Below are 23,050 nucleotides of genomic sequence, written 5' to 3' on the forward strand. Positions count from 1 at the left end.
ATGTTTATAGATATATGCACGTGTATGCATTAGGGGTGCCACAGTTAATCAAACAAATTGATTCAATCAATTATATTAAAAACGTTTTTTGATTAAAAAATAATTAAATACAGTAGCAAAAATTGTGAAAATAGCCTGTCTACAAGCTCACAACACGTTGTGATATGTCAAGTATTGAGCTTGTCATTGTACGATGAAGTACAAAATATAAAATAGGGCTTAAAGGAGACATCCGGACAATTTAAGTGTTATCTTTGATGTGTCGCTAATCACTCACCAACATTGAAAGGGCCGTTGAGTTATTTCAGAGATTCCCCTTCGTCCAGTCTAACGACCCCCTCCGTTGGTATAATCGTTCGCGACATTCAGTGCATGTTTGAGTATTATGACACTCAACAATGAGCAGGAGTAGAGAAAAAACTAACTTTGCATCTGTTATATTAGGCGAATTTCAGCCTTCCACGGGCTCCCATTATATGCCAACGGAGTGGGTCGTTAGACTGGACGAAGGGGACTCTCTGGGAATAACTCAACGTCCCTTTCAATGTTGGTGAGTGATTAGCGACACATCAAAGACAACACTTAAAATGTCCGGATGTCTCCTTTAAGTGGTTAATCAAATGTATAGATCTATTTGCATTTTTCGTGTCAATTCCTTGATGTATAAAAAAATCACACCCTGTGTGAAGGAAGCGGTGCCTTTGGGGCGGGGCGTAACTCATTTCAGTTCGTCCCTATTGGTGGTCTGAGTCCACTTACCAAATTTGTAGCATGCTGCAAACTGGAATAATGGCTGTTTAAAGCCCAGCCAATGGGCAGACAGAGGGGGCGGGGCTTAAGTAATTACAGAGTTCGTCCCTAGTGGTGGTTTTAGTCCATGTACAAAATTTGTACTCCGTAGCATGCTGCGAACTTGAGTTATGGCTGTTTAAAGGCCAGCCAATGGGAAGACAGAGGGGGCGGGGCTTCAGCAATTCATGCTCGTCCCTATTGGTAGTCTAAGTCCACATACCACATTTGGAGTTGGTGGCATGCTGCAAACAGGAGTTATAGCTGTTTAAAATCCCGTGCTCATCCCGTGCTCATACGGGCGGACGGACATAACATACGCTGGGGGTCCCTGGACCCCTCTTTGATAACTTCAGCAATTCATGCTCGTTCCTATTGGTGGTCTAAGTCCACATACCAAATGTGGACTTGGTGGCATGCTGCAAACTGGAGTTATAGCTGTTTAAAATCCCGTGCTCATCCCGTGCTCATACGGGCGGACGGACATAACATACGCTGGGGGTCCCTGGACCCCTCTTTGATAACTTCAGCAATTCATGCTCGTCCAATATTGGTGGTCTAAGTCCACATACCAAATGTGGACTTGGTGGCATGCTGCAAACTGGAGTTATAGCTGTTTAAAATCCTGTGCTCATCCCGTGCTCATACGGGCGGACGGACAAAACATACGCTGGGGGTCCCTGGACCCCTCTTTGATAACCAGTGGCACGTGTGGCCAATGAGAGGAGAGATGGCATAGGCAATTTCCAAGTCTGTGTGTGTGTGTGTGTGTGCGTGTGTTTGTATGTGTTTCTTCTTTGCCGTGCTCATCCCGTGCTCATACGGACGGACGGACATACGGACAAAGTCAAGGGTAGAGCGGTTGGCACCGCTAAAAAGTAAACGTGCTTCTCGATTATTTTCTTAATCAAAAAAGTAATCTATAGAATAATCACTAATAATCACTAAAATAATCGATAGTTGCATCCCTAGTATGCATACAGTATGTGTATACTTTATGTGTGTACAGTATGTGTATGCATATGCTTGTGTGTGAGTGATATTCCTCTCTATTCCCATTCAGGACATAATTGGGACAGAGTATCTGGGTTACTAAAAAAATCTGACCCAGTTGCATCCAACATGCCAACATGTGGCGGAATCAGTGTGGTTCAAATATTTAGCACAAATCCTGTTAGCCCTGATACAAGGGCATATCGTTGCTGTCAGGTGGAAACCTCGTATGTCCAAAACTGTTACTTTTCAGAAATGAAATAAAAGAATAGCTGATCTAGAAGCTCAAAAGTTTTGAGCTTGTAGATAAGCTATTTTTACTACTTTTGTGTGACACTGTAGTATGGCGAAGTAGGGCATTCATTTACGGGGGAAAAAACATTAAAATATGGAGAAAATATGTTTCTGCCCGATAGCAACAATATGAATGGTTCAGCTAAAAAAATCAGGATCCTGAAGGTTTTAGATCTTGTCTACCTACTTAACAGTAATATCAAGTAAATAAGTATGACAAATAGCTTTTGTTTTTGGTGTGTGTGACATTCATTCAGGAGATCAGATGTTGGAGTGGAATTCTTAAAACAATAGACCCAAATGTAATTACACTCTGTCAAATGAACACTGTGAATTTTACCAAAGCCGGCTCCAATGTTTCCACTTTCAATTAACACTGTGAGACAGTGATACTGAGAGATGACGATACCGAATACTAATTTTATCTGTCATTTCTAGCTAGGCCTGGGCAGTATCCCAAATCTTATATCAGTATATGTTCCTGCCAAAATACTGCCAAATAGCCTACCTTGCCACCATCAGGCTTTTTGCTAATTAAACTACTCTAAATTCTAAAATGACTGGTTTTATGTACATTACACATACTCATCAGTATGTTATTTTTCAGAAAATAATCTTGGAAATGATCTGTTTATTTTGAATATTAAAGAGTGAAAATCGGGTTGGGGGGGAAACAATAATGCAGAATTCTGAGAGAAAATTGGATAATAGAAATACAAAGAACTAAGTACTGTGCAATTAGAGTGAGTTATCACTAGATTGACCTGCTCTCACTGTTCTATTTAAAACTGACAAGGACAGAGATTCTTTCAATTCAAAGATGGATAGACACACACACACACACACACAGAGCAAGTGACGTATTTTCTGTCTAATTAGTGTGACTGAGCTGTCGTGTTGCCTTGGTACCGCAGTTACCTGGGGTCCCATATCTAACAGCAATGCGCACGCACGCACACACACACACACACACACACACACACACACACACACACACACACACACACACACACACACACACACACACACACACACACACACACACACACACACACACACACACACACACACACACAGCTCTTCATCTCCATTATATAAGCACACAGATGCACACAGTTCCTACAGTATGCATGAAGTCATTCATCCATTTATTAATTAAACCATTCATTCCTTATTCATTCCTTTTTGCTTGTTCATCCATTCCATCTATCCACCACATCGTTGCTTCAGGGTGGCTCGCATTTATTGGCGGACGGAAAGCAAACAATGTCAGTGTGGGCAGGGCCTGTCTGTTGTTGATGTAGTTTGCGTGTTATTGTGCATTTGTGTGTGTGCACATTTTATCCTTATGTGTCCATGTCCACCTGTGCAAATGTGTCTGTGCAATTTATGTGCACGTCAGAATCAACGTAGGGACATCTGCTCATGGCTTGGCAGGAGTCCAACAATTAATACATCAGAGAGGTGATAAAAGCTAACTCACGTGCACATGCACACATCTGCACACCCACCCACCAACCCAGATGCACACACTCCTGCACGTGCACATCCTATACTGCTTTAGAAATATTTTCCATGCACACACACATGTTAAAAGTCATTCTGCTACTTTCCTTCTTGTGCTAAAGGAGTAGTTCACCCAAAAAAATACTTATTTTCTGGAAACATCTATAGAAGAAATAGAATTCTATAGAAGAAAAAGACAATTGAAAAGATTTAAAACAAATTTAAAACATCCTTAACTTGAGTGGGGCATCCAGGTGGCGCAGGGTTACATTTCCTGCCCACCACCATGGAGATTGGGCTTTGTGGGCTGTGTGCTCAAACAAAATTGTATGTGTTTACAGGTGGGAAGCCAGCAGGCGTTCTTTGTCACTGCACTAGCGACCAGGTTGGTCGGGTGCCCGTTTTCTGTTGAGGCGCTTATTTTCACTATCAGGTGAAAAGAAGCGGCTGGCAAGCAAGTGTATGAACTGAACAAAAACACTGAAGTATAGAAACAAATACTTTATCCTCTGGCTGAGGATAAAGTATTTTCTCACCTTTTTTAGCTTAATTTGTTTTGTTTTTTTGATTTTTGTTGTTGTTGCTTTATTAGATAGTAGAGTGTAGAGAGACAGGATACCAGATAAAGGACACATGCAAGGCATGATGGGAGTCAGTGTGGTCAGTGCACTAACTGGCTGAACCACCAGGTACCCCCTTCTCACCTCGTTGTTGGCGCTCTCCAAGAAAGATCCCCCGAGCAAAGCAGCCATCCAATCACAGCTGGAGATCAGCAAAGGCTTGTGTGCATTGATGGTGCCATCATCCAAACGAAACGTGACGTCTGCATGTCAGATGTTGGCAAACAAAAACATAAATCCTTAAAGTACATATAAAGCGATAAACATAAAATATTGCTAAGGTTTGGCAACTTGGTGGTTGATCATATATATCATATCATATTTGGTGAATAACATTGCTAAGACTACAATGGGTATTATCATTATTATTACTACATACGCATCTCTTTTCTTTAGTTTTTGTTATAAGTACTGTATATCACTAATCTCACTACACTAACCTGTGAATGTGTTTTTGGCAAGACACTCCTTGATGCGGTTGGCTTTGCGGACGTGGAAGGCCTTGGTGATCTCCTGGTTCATGAAGGCCTCTTTGTTCATGATGTTCTCCACCATCATCCTCAGGTCAAACACCTCCAGGATCTCTGCAATCTGGGCAATTTTCATCAGGTCCTTCTCCCGCTCATCCAGTTCTCCTGTGTACAGAAACCTACAGGGTGGAAATATACAGTACATGTATATTATATATTAAAATAATTTCCACAAACGCAACAACTACTCAAAGAGGCAGAAGGTATTTTTCCCTCCTAAGTTTATCTGCTGAGGCCTGAACATTTCTAGGGAGTAATTGATGCCTAGAAGTTTATCTAAAGGAACGACTATACCTTCTGCCACATAAGCAAGCCAGTGCATTGCCAGTGTGTAGTTTGAGGACTTGGTCTGTTGAGCACCAAGAGGGACTTTTAAACTTAAATCTATAAGAGAAAATATGCACGTACAGTAGAAGATAAGTAAAGATTTCACTCAGTGTTCATGTTCATGTAGTATGGTGGCCGTAGCTGAGTGTGTAGAGCGGCTGTCCATGGGAAATCAGAAGGTCACTGGTTGGCGCCCCAGCCCCAAGTGTCCCTGAGCAGGGGCTGTATTAATGGCATCCACTGCTCCAAATAGTTATGATGGGTAAATGCGGAGAGGAAATTCAACATTATGTGCAAATGTACCCTTAGCAAATTCCCCAACAGCAACTACAATTATTATTATATCCCAACGAAGGACGTCATTGTACTAATGTTTCATCAGAACTAAATGGTTCAAGCATTATGTGATCAGCGCAGCAAATAGATGGTCATTCTGCGGTTGCTGTAAACATGGCCAAAAAAGGGACACCAGGTCAAGTCAGCTGAACAATGTAAATTCTGTATTTCATACTGTACAATTGTGCATTTATGTTAAAAGTGAATCCATGTTGAGTCCAAATAAAAATAAAATACTCTCAAAATTAAGTTAAAAAATTATTCCAGTAAAAAATAATTTTCTTTTTTGGTTTCCTGGAAGTGTGGGGTTACAGTAGCCTGGTAAACCCTCCCTCCAGAAATCTCATTTCCATTTGATTTCTGGAGTGAGTCTGGCCTGATCCACCTTTCTGCAATATTGGCTCTGTACGCCAAAGGGACGAGCCTATCAGCGTCGTCGCTCATCGTTCTGTGATTGACAGCGACAGTTGGCCAATCAGGTGGCGAGTTCGAGTGAGCCCGAATGAAGCCGAGTGCAGCCTGAGTGCCTCCGACAAAAGACGAACGGCAGCCATTGTTGTTGTCCGAGTGCCTTCACTGTTTACTTTCGTTTTTAAAACGGTCTCAAACTTCTTTTTTGAGGCACGGAATTTACTATTAAGATATCGTTTGGATAGAATTTAGTTGTTTAACTTCATATATGTGGTCAATTAATCATGACAGAGCCTATTTAAAAATATAAATTTAGAGAACCGGCAGGGGCGGGGAGTGACACGCATGTATCCCAATAAGGCAACCTATTTTGGGCATGGCCGCCTCAAAAGTCCCGTTGCGTCACATAGTCTGGAGGTGGTAAAAATGAACTGCTGATTGGCTGAAGGGGAAAAACGATCATTGGTTGAAGGGGTTGTCAGTCAACGGTATTACTCCCGCCCAACTCCAGCCCACAGCCAATATTGCAGAAAGGCGGATCAGGCCAGACTCACTCCAGAAATCAAATGGAAATGAGATTTCTGGAGGGAGGGTTTACCAGGCTAGGGTTACAGTGGGAATATATGCTTTCAACTACATCTAAAAGTTTTACAGTATGTGTGCAAAAGAAATGTACTGCACATCCCAGCGTATTGAAAGTAGACAAATGACGGATTAAATCCAATGTCATTTATTTTGTTAGACGTCTCAGCCTTTTGCAGAGAGGACATTTTTAAGGGGCCGTATTAATCCCTTATAGTCACAGACAAAATCTCAGACAACAATTTCCTGCCTGCAACCAAAGGGGAGCTTTTTCTCACCTTGAAATCCAGGTATTCAAATGCAATGAATTCTGTGATAGGGGTCTGGCTAGAGATTAGTGAGCAAAAAGACCTTTTGTTACATTCTCATGTTCTAAAACAATAAGGAATGCACCTGTTCATGTTTTAAGTTTCAGACGGAAGGAACATGGGATTGTTGGGGATGCATTTTATGATTCAAATATTGGTGTAACAAACACACCATTATTCATTTGTTGTGTGAAGTATAGATATTCAAAGAATCCAAAGAATGCATAATTTTTCAAGGATGCATTTTGAGCTGAGAAAGCTTGAAAAATATGTTTAACATTGAAACCAGATCTTAGACCTTCAGTTTTCAGTGGAAAAAAACCTGTTTCAATAAAGCTGTAGTTCCAAACCTATCAATTTAAGGTTTATCTAAGCAAGGGATACCTCATTACCCAGCATCCCATTTCACTTGTTTGATTTTATTTTAACTACCTGTACATAATTATCAAGTAAAATGGTAAAAATCGTAATTAAAATATCTTAACCCTCAAACCGTCCAGTAGAGCTGCTCATTAGCATTTATAAGAATTCACTTCCTCTGTACTGTATAATGGTAACTGAATCACTTAGTCAATATTAACAAACCAACCAATCAATAAATCATTTAACCACTTAAACCCTATATACTTCACTGACCCGCGAGCACGGTCCTTTATTCCTTCTACACAAAATCTCTTCACTGAAAATAGCCGATCTACAAGGTCACAATGTGCATCAAGATCGGCTATTTTTGAATGTTTGCCTATTATGACTTGCCCAGGATAGGGATGCTACGGATCATTGTGGTTCAAATCTATACACTGCTGGCGCCCAGTAGCTGAGTGATTAGTGCGCATATCACATCACATCTGACAGCGAGTCCCTGGTTTGATTCCCGGCTGGTCGGACCGTTTGTTGCATGTCACTCCCCCTACTCTCTTTCCCTGTTTCCTGTCTACCTAGTACCTATCAATAAAATCATCATAATAAGCCCAAAAATAACTGGGGGGGAATTATACATAAACAAATGAACAGACCTGAGCACCGCACTGAACGGACCAAGTTGGATGGAGTAGTCCATCTTGACCACGGTCATAGGCGCTAGTGTGCCGGTGACTGGGTTTGGTACGCTCTCCTTGTGGATGCTGTAGAAGGCCTTACTCCATGAAGCCAGCGACAGTTTGGTACGGCGGTGTTTGCCGCTGAAACTCATCATCCTCAAGGTGCCATCACTCTGGAAGAGGAGACAGAGAGATTGCACTTCATGCATGGGTCTATACCAAGCGAAACAGCCTGAAGGATCATCACATTCGTCACTGCCCCTGCGCACACACACGCACACGCACGCGCACGCGCACACACACAAAGATTGAGCGGTAATGCTGTCAGCAACCAAACAACTGTTTCAGGGTAGAAATGGACATTTCCAGAAATGGAAATTGCTCATAGCCACTAGCCACTTTCAAGTAAATATGGGAAGTGTATAATAGTTTTTCTGTCTGACAATAATTCTTGCCAGGTTGACAACCATCATGTCAAAGTAAAATTGTATTCCTCAAATCTGTGTTTTTGTTGGCAAAAAAAGAAGAAGGAATATGACTTTGACATACAGTAACAAGTCACAGTGGCTTCTGGACAAAAGAAACAACTGCAAAGAAAACAGGTCACATCCTGTTCTGAATACCTCACCTTGGACGCTCTTAGAGAACATGGAGACACGTTAGGCAACACAGCCACTTCCTCGTCCGAGTCTAAACTGAGAGTCCTCATTGGGTGGTCTCTGCCATGCCTCTCTGTCACCACCAGACACTGCGATTCATCTGAGAAATCCATCTGAAACAGCAGAGAGCACAGGTGTCATTTCAGAACAAATAGGGGGTGCCAAAAATGAGTTACAGTATGTTACTATTTTCACTATTTGGCAGGGGGAGTTTGAAAAAGTTCGCCTATAATGACATGCTCAAAATAGGGATAGGGATGCCAGATTGAAAGTGGTTAATACATGTATGGTCGCAGACAAGAAAACGCATATCTATGTGTCACATTGTAGAAGATGAACGGGCATGGATTGAGATGCACCCAGCGTTGATCTGAAATCAGATAATCTGAAAAAAAACATTCAGAGTTGGGGAAAATATGCATAAAATAACTGCATTTTAGGTTAAATATGAACACTAGGGGGTGGAAATTGCCTCCCCTGAGACCACAAATGACGCCCCTGACAGAGAGTAGCATGGAGGCAGCTGTCAAAGTCTTGATAACTTATGAAGTCTAGAAACCTGTGTATAGCATCAATCACACAAATGCAGGATAGGTTCAGTTGGGGGCTGATAAGTTTGTCAGTTGAAAAAACATGTATTTAAGACCAATTTTGGATCCAATATGGTTTCACAAATTCCATAGGATTGGTGAATCAATTTAGATTTCCTTGTGGCTAACACATTTGAACACTGGAGACACATTTGAAACGTAAAATTCCAAACATTACACATACAAAGGTACACATCTACATACGATAAGACACATACAGTATGGTATACACATCAGGTCCATACGTACACAGTACACTACACACACACCTGAAAAAGATCGTAAAACTTGGAAGATGATGTGGACAGGTAGATCTTGTGTGCAAAGACATGGGTGTGGTCTTGGAGAATGAACATCACGTCAGCACAGAGCGGGCTGTCCAACAGGCGTCGGGCTCCCTCAGAACGATTGCCAGGGACAACCTCGGGGATCTTAATTAGAGGGGGCGGGGCTTTGGGAGGGAGGAATGGTGCCTGGAGGAGGGGCTTCTGAACCTGCAATAACAAATACTTCTTTATAGATAAACAAACAGACATATAGTGAGAAAGTGCAAGAGACAAAGACAGAGAGAGAGAAGGAGAGAAACGATTAAAGACTATTACTATTTATGTTTTGTTTGTTCTTGGTGTTGCTGTAATATGAGTTGTAAGAAAAACCTTATGCCATAAGTGAAAAAAATAATTAAATGAGGGTGCAAATAGCAGCACAGAAGAAAAGACAAATACATTCCAAACTAAATGATAGTTCTTCTTAGGTCCTCTCAGATCACCGAAGGCTCTGATGCAACAGATATGAATAATTAAACAGAGGAACATAAATATTGAAAAGTTACTGGTACCTTGCGGAGGTGTGATTTCCAGAACTGCAGGTGTCGTCGGGATATGAGTGCAGCACGGATGGCGTTGTCAAAGATGTCTTTTATGCCAAACTGGTCAAAGACGCTGGTCTCATAGTAAGGGATGCCGAGCTCTTTAGCTACCTCTCTACCACTCTCAGGAGGTAAAATGTCCCCTGGTTTTATCGGCCTATGGGGAGAAACGGAAAGTAAGAAATAATAAACTGTATTTATATAGCACCTTTCATGACATAAATGCAGCGCAAAGTGCTTTACAGAACAAAACAAAAATAAACAAAAACAAAAAGAAAGAAAGAAGAAAACAAAGAAACAAGTGACTGTCAATGTATTACAGTATATTGTTATCCCCACCAAGGCCAGAAAGCCGAAGGCGAGGGATTAAGTTTTCACTCCTGTCAGTCCGTCAGTCAGTCAGTCAACATCTCATCTCGGGCAGCACTGGACCGATCGGTGTGAAACTTTGCACATAGACTCACGGGAGGCCAAGGAAAAAATTGGCCTGTTATAGTGCTACCATGAGTGTGCAATGTTTGCAAAAAACATTTGTTGCAAAGAAGAACTGTCAGTCTGTCACACAATTGTTCTATTTCTTTTTTATTGAAGTGCAGTCTAACTAAATAACCCTCTCAATAGCGGTCACCTGGATGCTCAACCCACCTAGCCAGTGGCCTTCTAGCCCTGTTGACAGCCTCTAGGTCGGCGTATCTCAGGTCCAGCTGGCAGCCCACCAGGATGACGGGGGTGCGCGGGCAGAAGTGCTTGATCTCCATATACCACATGGTCTTAACATGGTGCAGAGAGTTGGGGTTGGCGATGGAGAAGCACAGCACCACCACATCTGACCTGGAAGTGGAGGGAGGAACAGAAAGGGGGAAATTACAAAATGCCTGTTGGGGGAGGGGGGGGGGGGGGGGGGGGGGGACAGTTGGCATCTTTTCGGAATGCCAACTGATCATTCCCATGTGGTTTCACAGAAATCCGTCAATCCGTTCTGTAATCAAATTTGTATTCAGCATAGGGAATAGGACGATTATGAAATAATCATACGTCCAGAACATTTCACACTCAACATAATGATAATAATGCAGGATTAACTTAACTAATGGTTTAAGTACAGTAAATGACAATCTGTTCTCTGGTTATTTTGTTCACGTTCACAGTCAGACACACACACACACACACACACACACACACACACACACACACACACACACACCTGTATATACTTTAGATGGTTGTCAAAACTGTATCAACCTTGACTTGGGATTCAGAACCACACAGCAGCACTCACAGCTCCAATGACAGGGGCCAAGGGCAACGGAACACTGGATGCACAACTTACTGCTCTGTGGTGTGTGTGTGTGTGTGTGTGTGTGTGTGTGTGTGTGTGTGTGTGTGTGTGTGTGTGTGTGTGTGTGTACTGTCTTTCTCTCTCATAGAGCTTCAATATATGGCTTTGTGTGTGTGTGTGTGCGTGCGTGCGTGCGCGTGCGTGCGTGCGTGCGAAGGTGCACAGCAAAGAACGAAGAGAAAAACAAAGTAACAACAGACTACTTGAACTAACTTACTCCCAGAGGGTGGAGAGTAAGCTGTTATTATTATCATCCCGTAGGCAGAAACACACATACAGAGTCACTAAGGCAATAAGAAAGCTACAGACAGACATACAACCGATGGAACTGACAGATGTACAAACAAACATACAGAACTAAATGACAGCTCAGTGATGAGTGATGAGTTCTTCAGCTGATCACGCAGCTCAATTTGAGGAGATTTCGGGTCAGGGAGGGGAGGGGACACTACTAGGCAGGCTTCCAACAGCACTCAGCTAAACTCCTGCGGCCGCGAGTTGGGTTTACTAGTCGTAAATGCCGAATGTAGCATATTTTTGGTGTAATTGTTATACCGCACCCATCCCCCGAAATTGCGTAGTTGTCATTGGGCATTTCGTACCTGCGTAACGAGACCTAGAATTGCGTAGTTTGTACGCAAAATGTGTGCAGGTTGGCAGGTCTGAAATCCATTGCTGTTGCACGAGCAATACGGCTGGGCATCGAAAACCGACACTGAGAACCAATAACTGACTTAATCAGGTAGAATAATCGAGAAGCAGGTTTTTTATATATTTTTTAAATATGCAAAAATATCAAAAATAGACAAACTACAAGCTCACAACCGATCATGATGTGAGTTTGTAGATTTGCTATTTTCACTCTGGATATTGATTTGAAGTCATATCGCCCACCCTATGGGCACTATCATTTACTACTGTATATGTACAGTACACTTACATGTCCGTGATATTCTGCCTCATTTCTATTTATTTTTTGAGCGTGCAGCTTACAGTATGCACATTATGTTGTCTGACCTTTTCCTTTGTTTCCTTTTGCTATTCTCATGATTGTCATGATTTACATGACTCACAAAAGTTAATTTCACACAAATTTTTACACCTGTAAACTTGTGATGTGACAATAAAGTTTAAGTTGAATACAGAGGATGCGGTAAACCTCAAGTCTAGCGATCATTTCTCCATCTTATCTACACCGGGAGGTGCTTACAGGCCTTTAAAACACATGCCCCTCTCTCTCTCTCTCTCTCTCTCTCTCTCTCTCTCTCTCTCTCTCTCTCTCTCTTCTCTCTCTCTCTCTCTCTCTCTCTCTCTCTCTCTCTCTCTCTCTCTCTCTCTCTCTCTCGTATTTGTATATCGTTGGTTGTTAATATATTCATACATAATTTTTTCTCAGTATACTCCATATTCGGTATATATAATTTTTTTGGCGCAATACATAGATAAGTAAGCAGCCTCAATAACCCAGGGAAGGTGAAATTCTAAATTGTATTGTATGTGGATGGTTATTCACTATACACTGCTCTCTGTGTGTACTGATGTTGTTTTTGCACACTTATTAGTTTTGCCTACACTTTATTACTTACCTAGCAGTAACTGTCTTTTTTCCTACTTGTATTATATCTTGTACAACTATATATTATGTTGGATAGTCTGCGTTTCAATGCAAATACTGTACACGTATGAGCATGTGACAAATCAAGTCTTAGAATCTTGAATCTTTGTGATGGTGTGGGTTTGAATCTGGATGCTGACCAAAATAAATAGGCTGGTTTTGCTTCTGCCGTTGGCAACAGAGCTCATTTTGTGGGGGTTAAGGATAAAATAGAATAGAATATAAATAGGATTTATGGAGGTGATATCAAGTAGTAATTCATTTTGGACAAAACGGTCAGTTACTGCACTTTCCCTGTGAGAAGACAAAATTATCAGAATGGTCCCACCCTACTTTAGACTACTACACATACCGAAGGTATTATGGCTTTTAAACAACAAAACAATGTCTACTGCAAGATGCATGTACATGTATACTATCATTTAAGTGAACCAAACTTAAGTTGCAAGTAACTTTACAAGTTACTTGGTTATTATTAGCTTCACAACAAATTCATAAGATATGCTGAGGACTGAGGAGGACTTGGAGACCATCGATTAATCCCAGTTTTCATACCTACTGGAACAATAAGAGCCCTTGGTTGGATCTATACATTTTTAAATTATACTGTCCTGCTCTGTAGACAGAGGCACAATGAGAACACGTACATTAAGTCAAAACAAGCTGAGTAGGCACAGACATCTTTTCGCTGCCAGGAAGCATTACGCTGATATCACAGAAACAAATGGTACAGTAACTGCAATTTTGGTTTTAGTTTTTTAGTTTCCTTACTTGACCTGAACATTTATGCATTCACAGTGTGTTGAGTGAGTTTCATGAGGTTTTGTGAACAGCTCTCTTTCTGTGGGAAAGCAGAACAATATCAGTTTTGTTGAATGAGTTCATCCTTAGACCGGTAAGTGTGAGTCATGTTGCTTCCAGCAAACAATATGAACCAAGTCTTTCACTTTTATTTAAAGCCATGTACAGTAAGGGCGGATGTAGAGTAGCTGAGTGGGTAGAGCGGCATTCAGGGAATTGGAAGGTCGCTGGTTTGACCCTCGGCACACCCATTTTACGTGTCAAAGTCTCCCTGAGCAACACTTAATCCCTTACAACTCCCACTGCGTGTGCATCATCTGAGCAGCCATCTGCTGAGTAAAGCAGTAAAAGCAATTTCCCCTCCCGGGGCCCATGAGTTCAAAACCTTTTACCGAATTCGATTGGATCAGATTTTGGTTCTGGGTGTTAAAACCATTATTTGATGAATCATACTTACATTTCTTATTGACAATGTTTGCTGAGATAATTCTTTCTTGTGGACCTACCATGTTTACCTGACAATGCGCTGATACTCTGTGCACCTTAATCTCATGTACAACGCACTGATATTCTTGTTTGTACCTTAATGTCTAAATATCATGTATAGTAAATACCTGCTGCTATGTTCATGCACATTGTGTCTAACCTCAAGTACATGCTGTACCAGATAGATATGCTTTGTGTATGTAGAGAAAATGTTCCCTCCCTGTGACCCCCCCCCCCCTCTTATTTTTCTTTCTCTTTCTGGAAATAACAAAATGAACGATGTAGCTTGCACAAAAACGAATTTCACCCACTTTTTACACCTGTAAACCTGTGATATGACAATAAAGCTGATTCTGATGATCACAGATTGGATATCAAAGTGATCCCAATACCGTTTTTTGAACTACACAAAATCCAAATCTGATTCACTTGGATAGGAATTAAAAGTTTTGAACTTGTGGCTGGGGACAAGAAAATACTCCCTTTCCCTTTAATAATAATAACCCTCATATACCTTATGTTTATTTAACGACACTTCTCTGACACTAACATGCAATAGAGAGTGCCAAATAAGGGCCTCAAATGTGACCGTGGTTGTGAACCTGACTCGCCATACTTTAAAGCCGACAATATATTGCTAACTGTAAAAAAAATACATTTAGAAGTGAACCCCCATTTATCCATTTTGCACACATGAAACCAAAGGGTCCATTAACACTGAGGATTTCACTGTGTGGGCCTGGTCAAGCTAGCCTCTGCTGAAATGCATTAAGGATTCTTGAGAGGTGCATTATATAATAGTGGTCCTGGAAAGCAAGATGTACTGCAATGTGGGATTGGATTCCGGTCAATAGATAAGTAACCTCAGCCGGACGCCCAAAGACATAGGTCAGTCCATTACAGTAACAACTACCACCAGGTCCCATTAGATAGTCCTCATTCAGTCTGCAGGGTTTTATCCATAAGCAAAAAAAGCAACACAATAGTGGCTACATAACGCATAACAAAAGAAGATTTTGCACAATAATAAATGCTTGCAAACATGCACTGCAAGGCATGTTTAGAGAGCCTGTCTTTAAAAAACACCCATCACATCATGCACACAAACACATGTGTGCACAGACTTAAATCTAGGCCCCCACACACGCACAAAAATAGGCATGCACACACACACACACACACACACACACACACACACACACACACACACACACACACACACACACACACACACACACACACACACACACACACACACACACACACACACACAATGCAGTCAAAAACTGCTGGTAAAAATGAATACATGCATGCAGAAGTACAAGGCTTGAGTGGGGAAGGACTATGACATTTCTCACACACCTGCATATACACAACTAAAAGAACATTCAAAAACTGCACAAAAAAGAAGGAAAACAAATGTTTTGCGGATGCAGCAAGGTGGCCTTACTTGTATATAATAGCAAAGCATGAAAAGTCACATTATGTCTAACAGCCATGTATTGCTGAGAAAGGCCAGTTTCTGCTCAGTGACTCAGTCAATAAGATCAAACTCTTATTCTAGCTTTGGAGATCCATAGCTGGTTGTTTGGCGTTGCCCAGGGAACAATTTGTGTACTGGATTTGAGCTTGGTGGTGCCCCATTAAATTGTACCTCTCATGAGAATATGCCTCAGCGGTGCATTTACTTCTATATAGCTTTATACCAATAGTACAAAGATGGCACTTTGCTCTCAGAGGTGAAATATTTTTTACAACATTTTCACTGAATAACTTTATAACATTTTATCTCCATATGGTTTAAAATCTTGTGATATTCAGTTTATTGGCACGCAGAATCTACTTGGCTATTTTCATTTACAAAAGAACATACCACCGTTGTCCTTGGACTCATCATTAATTCAACCATTTCTGCTGTCTGGCATATTTAATACATGGGATGTGCTGTCCTAGGGCCTAGGGGAACGTTAAGAGGCAGAATACAGGGCCAACTATCCACTTTACAAGAGACAGGCTAGACAGGATTAAGGGCCTAGCATAGACACATTTGCTGTACAGACTAGGCATAGGAACAGAGCTTCTAAACAAGACAGGCCTGGAGGTCCAACAAAAAAGTTCACTGTAAAAATACAAATAAAAAGGCTCCAGGGGTGCAAACCCAGCCCTGCCTGCAACAAAGTTCCTAATACCTTTAGTTCCTGTGAAGACCAAGTTGTTCCATAAGAAATATGAGATACCAAATACCTCCCAGGGTACAAAATTGTTCTTGATAGGAACACAGCCAGCTAAAATGTTTCAATGAGATACAAAATAGTTATTGAATTGAATTTTTAGTCATACGAGTCATTTGTTTTTATTTTCATTCCCCTTTACTGACAGACAAGGCCTCGCTAAGGTGAGCACAACTAATCAGATAAGAGACGCTCCTAAATTACCTAATTACATCCAGGACAAAACACAGACATGTGAGAGCCCTGTTTGCACCCCGATACTGTACACTGACTGTACCCATGCCAGGCTCAGTCCAACTTATATCAATCTGTGTAAAATGCACACACAAAAAAGCTAATGGGAAAACATCACCAGTTCTTTCTGTTACAATACCTTAGATATTCATTAATTAAGTAGGCATGTGCCTGGAGGGAGGGTTGGTGGTTTGAAATCTGAATTTTAGAGGGATGATCTGCACAAATGAGCAAGCCTAAACAATGAACAACCTGAGTTGGCCTTGATCAAGGCACTTTCCCCCTAGCTGCTTAGTGGACAACAGCACAAGTTATTGGCAAGAACCTCAAAATACATTATGTGTCATAACACATGATTGATATCCCAATACATCAGGCTGTACATGCAAAATAATACACTGCAATATCAAATTGACTGAAAAGGTATAAACAGAGCTGAAACTACAGCATACCACCCAATACAGATAATAATAATCTGTACAACACATTATATGATAAAACACAATAGTGTGATACTCAGATGTACTGACTATTTTTGAACAGCCCTCATATCAGTGTGAGACAGGTTTCTGTAAAAGAGAATGCTATGTGCGCTCAGTTTACATTCCCGGATACATCGACTATTTTAATCCACAAACACACACACATTCATGCAGTAACACTAACACAGACACACTTGCACACATGCCAACCGTGTCATCTTTCACACTCACAGGCACAGCGCCGTGTGACCTACCTGCCATAGGCAAAGCGTCTGTCTTTATGATGATCTCCAAACGTGTCCCAAAGCCGGAGAGAAACACTGACTTCATCCACCACATCTCTGGAGCGCTCCAATACCTGCCGTTTAAAGACACGCACGTGCACATACACGTACACACACAACAATGAGCTTGTTTTTTTCTATTTCAGTATGCACTATGCTGTGTAATTTAGCGCTAATGAGGCCATTCGTAAAGCTTATCAAACTAAATTGAGCAGATTCGGTTGTGCATTACGACAGATTCAAATATATATCTTCACGTATCAGGTCTTCAGCCTCAACTGCCTCGGTTCCTTCCTCCATCCACCCCCCCACGGCCTCCAGACTCTATAATAGTCTATGGTAAATGGACTGCATTTTTGTTATTTCTAGACTTCTGACCACTCAAAGTGCTTCACACTGTATGCCTCACATTCACCCGTTCACACACCGCTGGTCTGGGATCAGCCATGCAAGGCGCCAACCTGCTTGTCGGGCTCAAGGACACGTCATCATAGTGCCAAGAGGAGCCCAAATAAAACCGGGAACCTTTTTTAATCCATTAAGACCGGGAACACATGTGTGTCATTTTAAGATTCCTTTGGCTATTCAAAAATAGCAGATATGGCCCGGACGGTTGGCGTAATCGCCTGGGCACCTAGGCTGCGGGTTCGACTCCCGATCCCGACGACCTTTGCTGCGTGTCATCCCCCATCTCTCCCCCCATTTCCTGTCAGCCTACTGTAATCTATCAATAAAGCCAAAAGAATATCTTTAAAACATATATATATATAGCAGATATTCAAGCTCATGGCACACATGCGCACATGCACCTGGCGCTATGAGCCTAGATTTAGACAAATCGTGAAATTTTGCAAATCTTTGAATATATATTACATTTTAACTCAAATCTTTGCTTCTAGGGGTCCCTAGAACAAAATATTTTGAGATGGGAGTGTCCACGGACAAATACATATAATTTGGGGGGTCCTTGACATGAAAAAAGTTTGAGAACCACTGATATAGCAACATACGTATTTTAAAAAAGGATTTAGAAGACATTTGTAGAATCCCCAGAAGCAAAGATTTGAGTTAAAAATGTTCGCTTTAATAAATATATATATACAGTATATTCAGAGTTTCCCAAACGGTGTCCCGAGGCACCATTGTGTGCCGTGAGCCAAGTCCATGGGTGTGCTTTGGGATTTTGTGACGACCACACAACATTCTAGCATTTTTTGCAACTATACAAAAAGTTATTATCTTTTAATTCAATAGATCAGTGCTTTGTTTGAACTCATTTCCCAATTACGGAGGCAAAATACCCTAAAGAAACATTTGTAACCCCTTTAAACATCTCTATTTTGGGCATGTGCGCTTGTAGTATCCGCTATTTGCACACCTGTATGAATACAGGTGTGCCTCGAGATTGTGACTTGCCCATTGGTGCCTTGGGCACAGAACAGAAAGTTTGAAAACAACTGCTTTAAAACACCAGATGTAGATGTTTATGCCAGAAGTGACCACATAGCCTCCATTCAGCCATCTGCACTTATCTGTTCAGCCACTCATCCATCTTCCACTCTCTCCTTGTTTCACATCTGCAGGGTTTAATGAGTTCAGGGCTCAGACTGTGTGGACACATGCCTGGCCAGTGGCCGCAGTCACATTCATGGACCCATAATCCACCTGTCCTTCCATCTGCCCATTCTTGCCTCCTTCCCTCTCATTTCGTTCTTACCTCATGGCAGTCTTTGTCTGAATTGATTGTCCGTGCATCATTTGATCCATCTCTCTTATGCATTATATCTACCGTAATAGGTAACACTTTATAATAACTACACACTATAAAGCATTAGTTAAGCATTAGTAAATGCTTAATTCATCATGAACTCATCATTAGTATAGCATTATTCATTACGTTACTAAGCAATAGTAAACACAGTTATAAACCTTTCAACTATACACAATTTACAATTAGTTACGCATTAGTAAGTACTTAAGTCATCATGAATTCATCACTTATATAGCATTAATAAGCGTTTGTAAACACATTTGTAATCGTTGTATTGCCCATTGATAACCTAATCGGTAATGTGCTTAATAACTGTATTCTCATACTTTATAAATGATAGAGTCACCATTTATAAATAGGTATTAAATCAATTTACAAACCAGTTATTTATGAGTTGTTAATGGTTCATAGGATAATTTATAAAGTCTAAGTAAGCACCATATACAAGCCACTTTTATGCATATTTATGTGAACATTTGTACATGGTTAGTGAGTGTGTTAATACATGTTTTATAAACACTTATTCATACTCAATAAATGATTTATTAAGGTAGTTACTACTTGTTAGTTAAGTATTTTGCGTGAGCCCATGTAAAGTGAGGACTATCTATGCCTTATAAAGCATTTACAAATGATATAGCGTGAGCCCATGTAAAGTGAGGACTATCTATGCCTTATAAAGCATTTATAAATGAGATAGAAGCAGTGATATAGCAAATGTAAATATTTATTGCAACAAACGACACCGAGACAGACAGAACATGGCCCTTGCAGAGTCATAATAAAATAAACATGTTTGTATTGTATGAAAAAAAAAAAAAAAAAAAAAACTGCAATACTATTCACAAGTAAACATGGCTGAAAAAAAAATGTAGCGCCCCACCCCTGCCTGTATTAACCAGAGTACCAAAGATGGGACGTTCTGAGTTCTTAACGTCCTAAGTTAAAGTTTTACCTTTACACAAACTCCATAGTGTGTAATGAAATTCAATCACTACAACCTGTAAATAATTATTTCCAGACACTGCATGTATATTTTAACATCCTTTACTTGAATTGTTAGAATTTAATTTGTGTACCCAACACTGACAATAAAGGATTAAATAACAATGAAAAAAAACAATGAATGAACACAAATAGGCATCAACAATTCTTAATACTAATAAATTGGACTTGTAATACACTTAAAATAATGAACCTTTTAAGCCTGTATTACTAAAAATGTAATGACTTTGAAACAAAAATAAACCTACGGTATAGTATGGTTTGTAAAACCCAAAACCCTCAAATGAAATAGTTTTAGAACTAAAACCTTCCCTATTTCTAATTAATACTACTCTAACCTGCTAAGCTCCTACTAACTCTGTACACACCTCAACACAAAAGAACACAAATAGCATTAAATCAGATACCATTACATTTGTGGGCCCACACACACACACACACACACACACACACACACACACACACACACACACACACACACACACACACACACACAAAATAACAAACGTTGCAGGCCTGTTTGATGATACTTGAGCAGCAGTAAAGACTACCTCTTCACTAGGAGAGCAATACAGTCACTTACAGCAGCTGAAGGGTTGGCAAAGATGTCAGGATGAGGCTAGGGTATGGTGTGGCATCCAGGACTACCTCTTCAGTGGGAGAGCAACACAGTCACTTACAGGAGAGAAGCTGAAGAGATGACAATGATGATGAATCCACAACTAGCAGAACCACTTCTTCATCAGACAACCCAGAGCTCACAGTCCAGCATTCCAACACACCCCAGCAAGGATGACAGTCTTTGAGTCCAGTAGCTGCTAGCCAGTAAACAGGCTAATGATGAATGCTAGTCCTTGACTCCAGTTAGCTACTTAGCAAACAAAGCCAAATGTAGTGCTGAATAATAGCTTTCCACTCTGTCTTGCTATTAATCACTGAACACCTGAATATGACTCCTGTCAATACTCTTGACTAGCACAGATGCTTTTTTCCAAAACCGATTATTTTTAAAACATAAATTGCACTGAATAAACGTTTTTCTCTTCCATTCCACTCTCACTCACTTCCTCCTTCTTCTCCCCCTTTTTTCTGACTCCTCCCCTCTCTCCACACAGCTCTCCATGTCCATCAACTTGGATGTCCCGCCCCATAACCAATGACAATCATTCAAACCAGAGTGAACATTTTAACATGACAAACAAGTGTAAAATAACACCCTCTGAAGGAATATTTACTTAGCCTTTTAATATGAATTAAACCAACCTTTTAAAGTTTTGCTTTAGGCTTCGATTATTAACTACTAAATGATAAACGTTTTTTAATATAAATGAATTAGACACGTTTAATGTTTTACTTTAGCAGATATTGAACTATTAAATGATTTCCATTTGACTGCTTACTTTAAGCAAATAAACAGGACTTTAGACCTAGGGTTTTTCCATCAGGGCTACATAAATAAGGTCTTGTACTGTACGAAAATAAACAATCTGCAATCTTGTAAATACGGCTGAATAAAGTGGATCACAGTGCCAAATGCAAATGTGTCAAAACTCAGCAAATACATATTTTACATCCATCTAAACCATTGGTTCTCAAAGTGGGGTCCGGGGTCCTTGAGGGAGTTCCAGGGGGTCCCCAGCAAAATGATAGATAAGGCACAAATTGATATAATACCTATTTATAAATGGTGAATCTATCATTTATAAAGTATGAGAATACAGTTATTAAGCACATTACCGATTAGGTTATCAATGGGCAATACAACGATTACAAATGTGTTTACAAACGCTTATTAATGCTATATAAGTGATGAATTCATGATGACTTAAGTACTTACTAATGCGTAACTAATTGTAAATTGTGTATAGTTGAAAGGTTTATAACTGTGTTTACTAATGCTTAGTAACGTAATGAATAATGCTATACAAATGATGAATTAATGATGAATTAAGTATTTCACTAATAGTTAACTAATGCTTAATAGTGTATAGTTGAACCATTTATAACTGTGTTTACTAATGCTTAGTAATGTAAGAATAATGCTTTACTAATGATGAGTTCATGATGAATTAAGCATTTACTAATGCTTAACTAATGCTTTATAGTGTGTAGTTATTATAAAGTGTTACCCAGTAATACAGCACTGGTTCTTAACCCCCAGGGATCCTTGAGGGGGTTCCAGGGGGTCCCCAGCTAAATGATTGATAGTTAGGAACCAAATAGACCCTTTTGGGTCTAACTCAGAGACTGTACAAATTATTGTACGGGTAATTTGGTTCCATTTGTATGCTCTCAGAGTGACATTAACAGAGGATTTTGTTGTGTAAATTGGTGTCCTAATGCATTTCTAACTGGGGGTCTTGGGTTGCGGCAATCACTGGTATACAGGCATGACTCTTCCCTCTATCCACCCACCCTCTCTTTCTCTTCGTAATACAGTAGTTCCTACCTCTTGGCAGACTCTGTACTGGTCTATGGCCCAGACAGTAGGTACATGTGTAGCCAGAAGCTGGTACTGGGTAAGGGTGGTGTTGCAGGCCCTCGCACAGATCAACCTGGTCTTCCCCACGGCGTTGTCTCCGACGACCACACACTTAATAGTCTCCACATTAGGCCGCTCGTAGTCCATCATGCTGTAGTCCAGCTGCCTGTTGGTAACCAAAGACGAGAAAGAAGAGCCGTTTTCATTCGGTAATCGTTCAAAATGGTGCTGCAGTGCAGTAAGACAGTGGTTCTCAAACGTTTTTATTTAAAGGACCCCCAGTTTGGTACTGTATGCATTAGGCCATGGACATCCATAACTTTGAGAGTGTACGAATGGAACCAAATGGATTTGGTTCCATTTGTACACTCTCAAAGTTACAGATCTGTAAGGATCCATTTGGTTCCTAATCCTAAGTAACTATCAATCATTTAGCTGGGGATCCCCTGGAACCCTCAAAGACCCCT

The 23,050-nt window shown here is 40.6% G+C and overlaps 1 protein-coding gene across 3 annotated transcripts in view; it reads right to left on the minus strand.

Annotated features, from left to right (window-relative positions):
• rhobtb1 (Rho related BTB domain containing 1) overlaps positions 1-23,050 on the minus strand; it is a 40,734-nt gene that overhangs the window by 12,972 nt on the left and 4,712 nt on the right. For all 3 annotated transcript variants that reach the window (XM_084079061.1, XM_084079059.1, XM_084079060.1), the window contains 9 exons: positions 22,551-22,749; positions 17,296-17,399; positions 10,499-10,684; positions 9,824-10,010; positions 9,255-9,479; positions 8,365-8,508; positions 7,713-7,909; positions 4,643-4,851; positions 4,287-4,405 (listed from right to left, as the gene is read on the minus strand). In XM_084079061.1, the coding sequence (XP_083935187.1) occupies positions 4,287-4,405; positions 4,643-4,851; positions 7,713-7,909; positions 8,365-8,508; positions 9,255-9,479; positions 9,824-10,010; positions 10,499-10,684; positions 17,296-17,399; positions 22,551-22,733 (1,554 nt within the window). In that variant the 5' untranslated portion in view covers positions 22,734-22,749. The remainder of the gene's footprint in view (positions 1-4,286; positions 4,406-4,642; positions 4,852-7,712; positions 7,910-8,364; positions 8,509-9,254; positions 9,480-9,823; positions 10,011-10,498; positions 10,685-17,295; positions 17,400-22,550; positions 22,750-23,050) is intronic.

Source organism: Gymnoscopelus microlampas (genome assembly GCF_963454915.1).
Source record: "Gymnoscopelus microlampas genome assembly, chromosome: 14".
Lineage (NCBI taxonomy): Eukaryota > Metazoa > Chordata > Actinopteri > Myctophiformes > Myctophidae > Gymnoscopelus > Gymnoscopelus microlampas.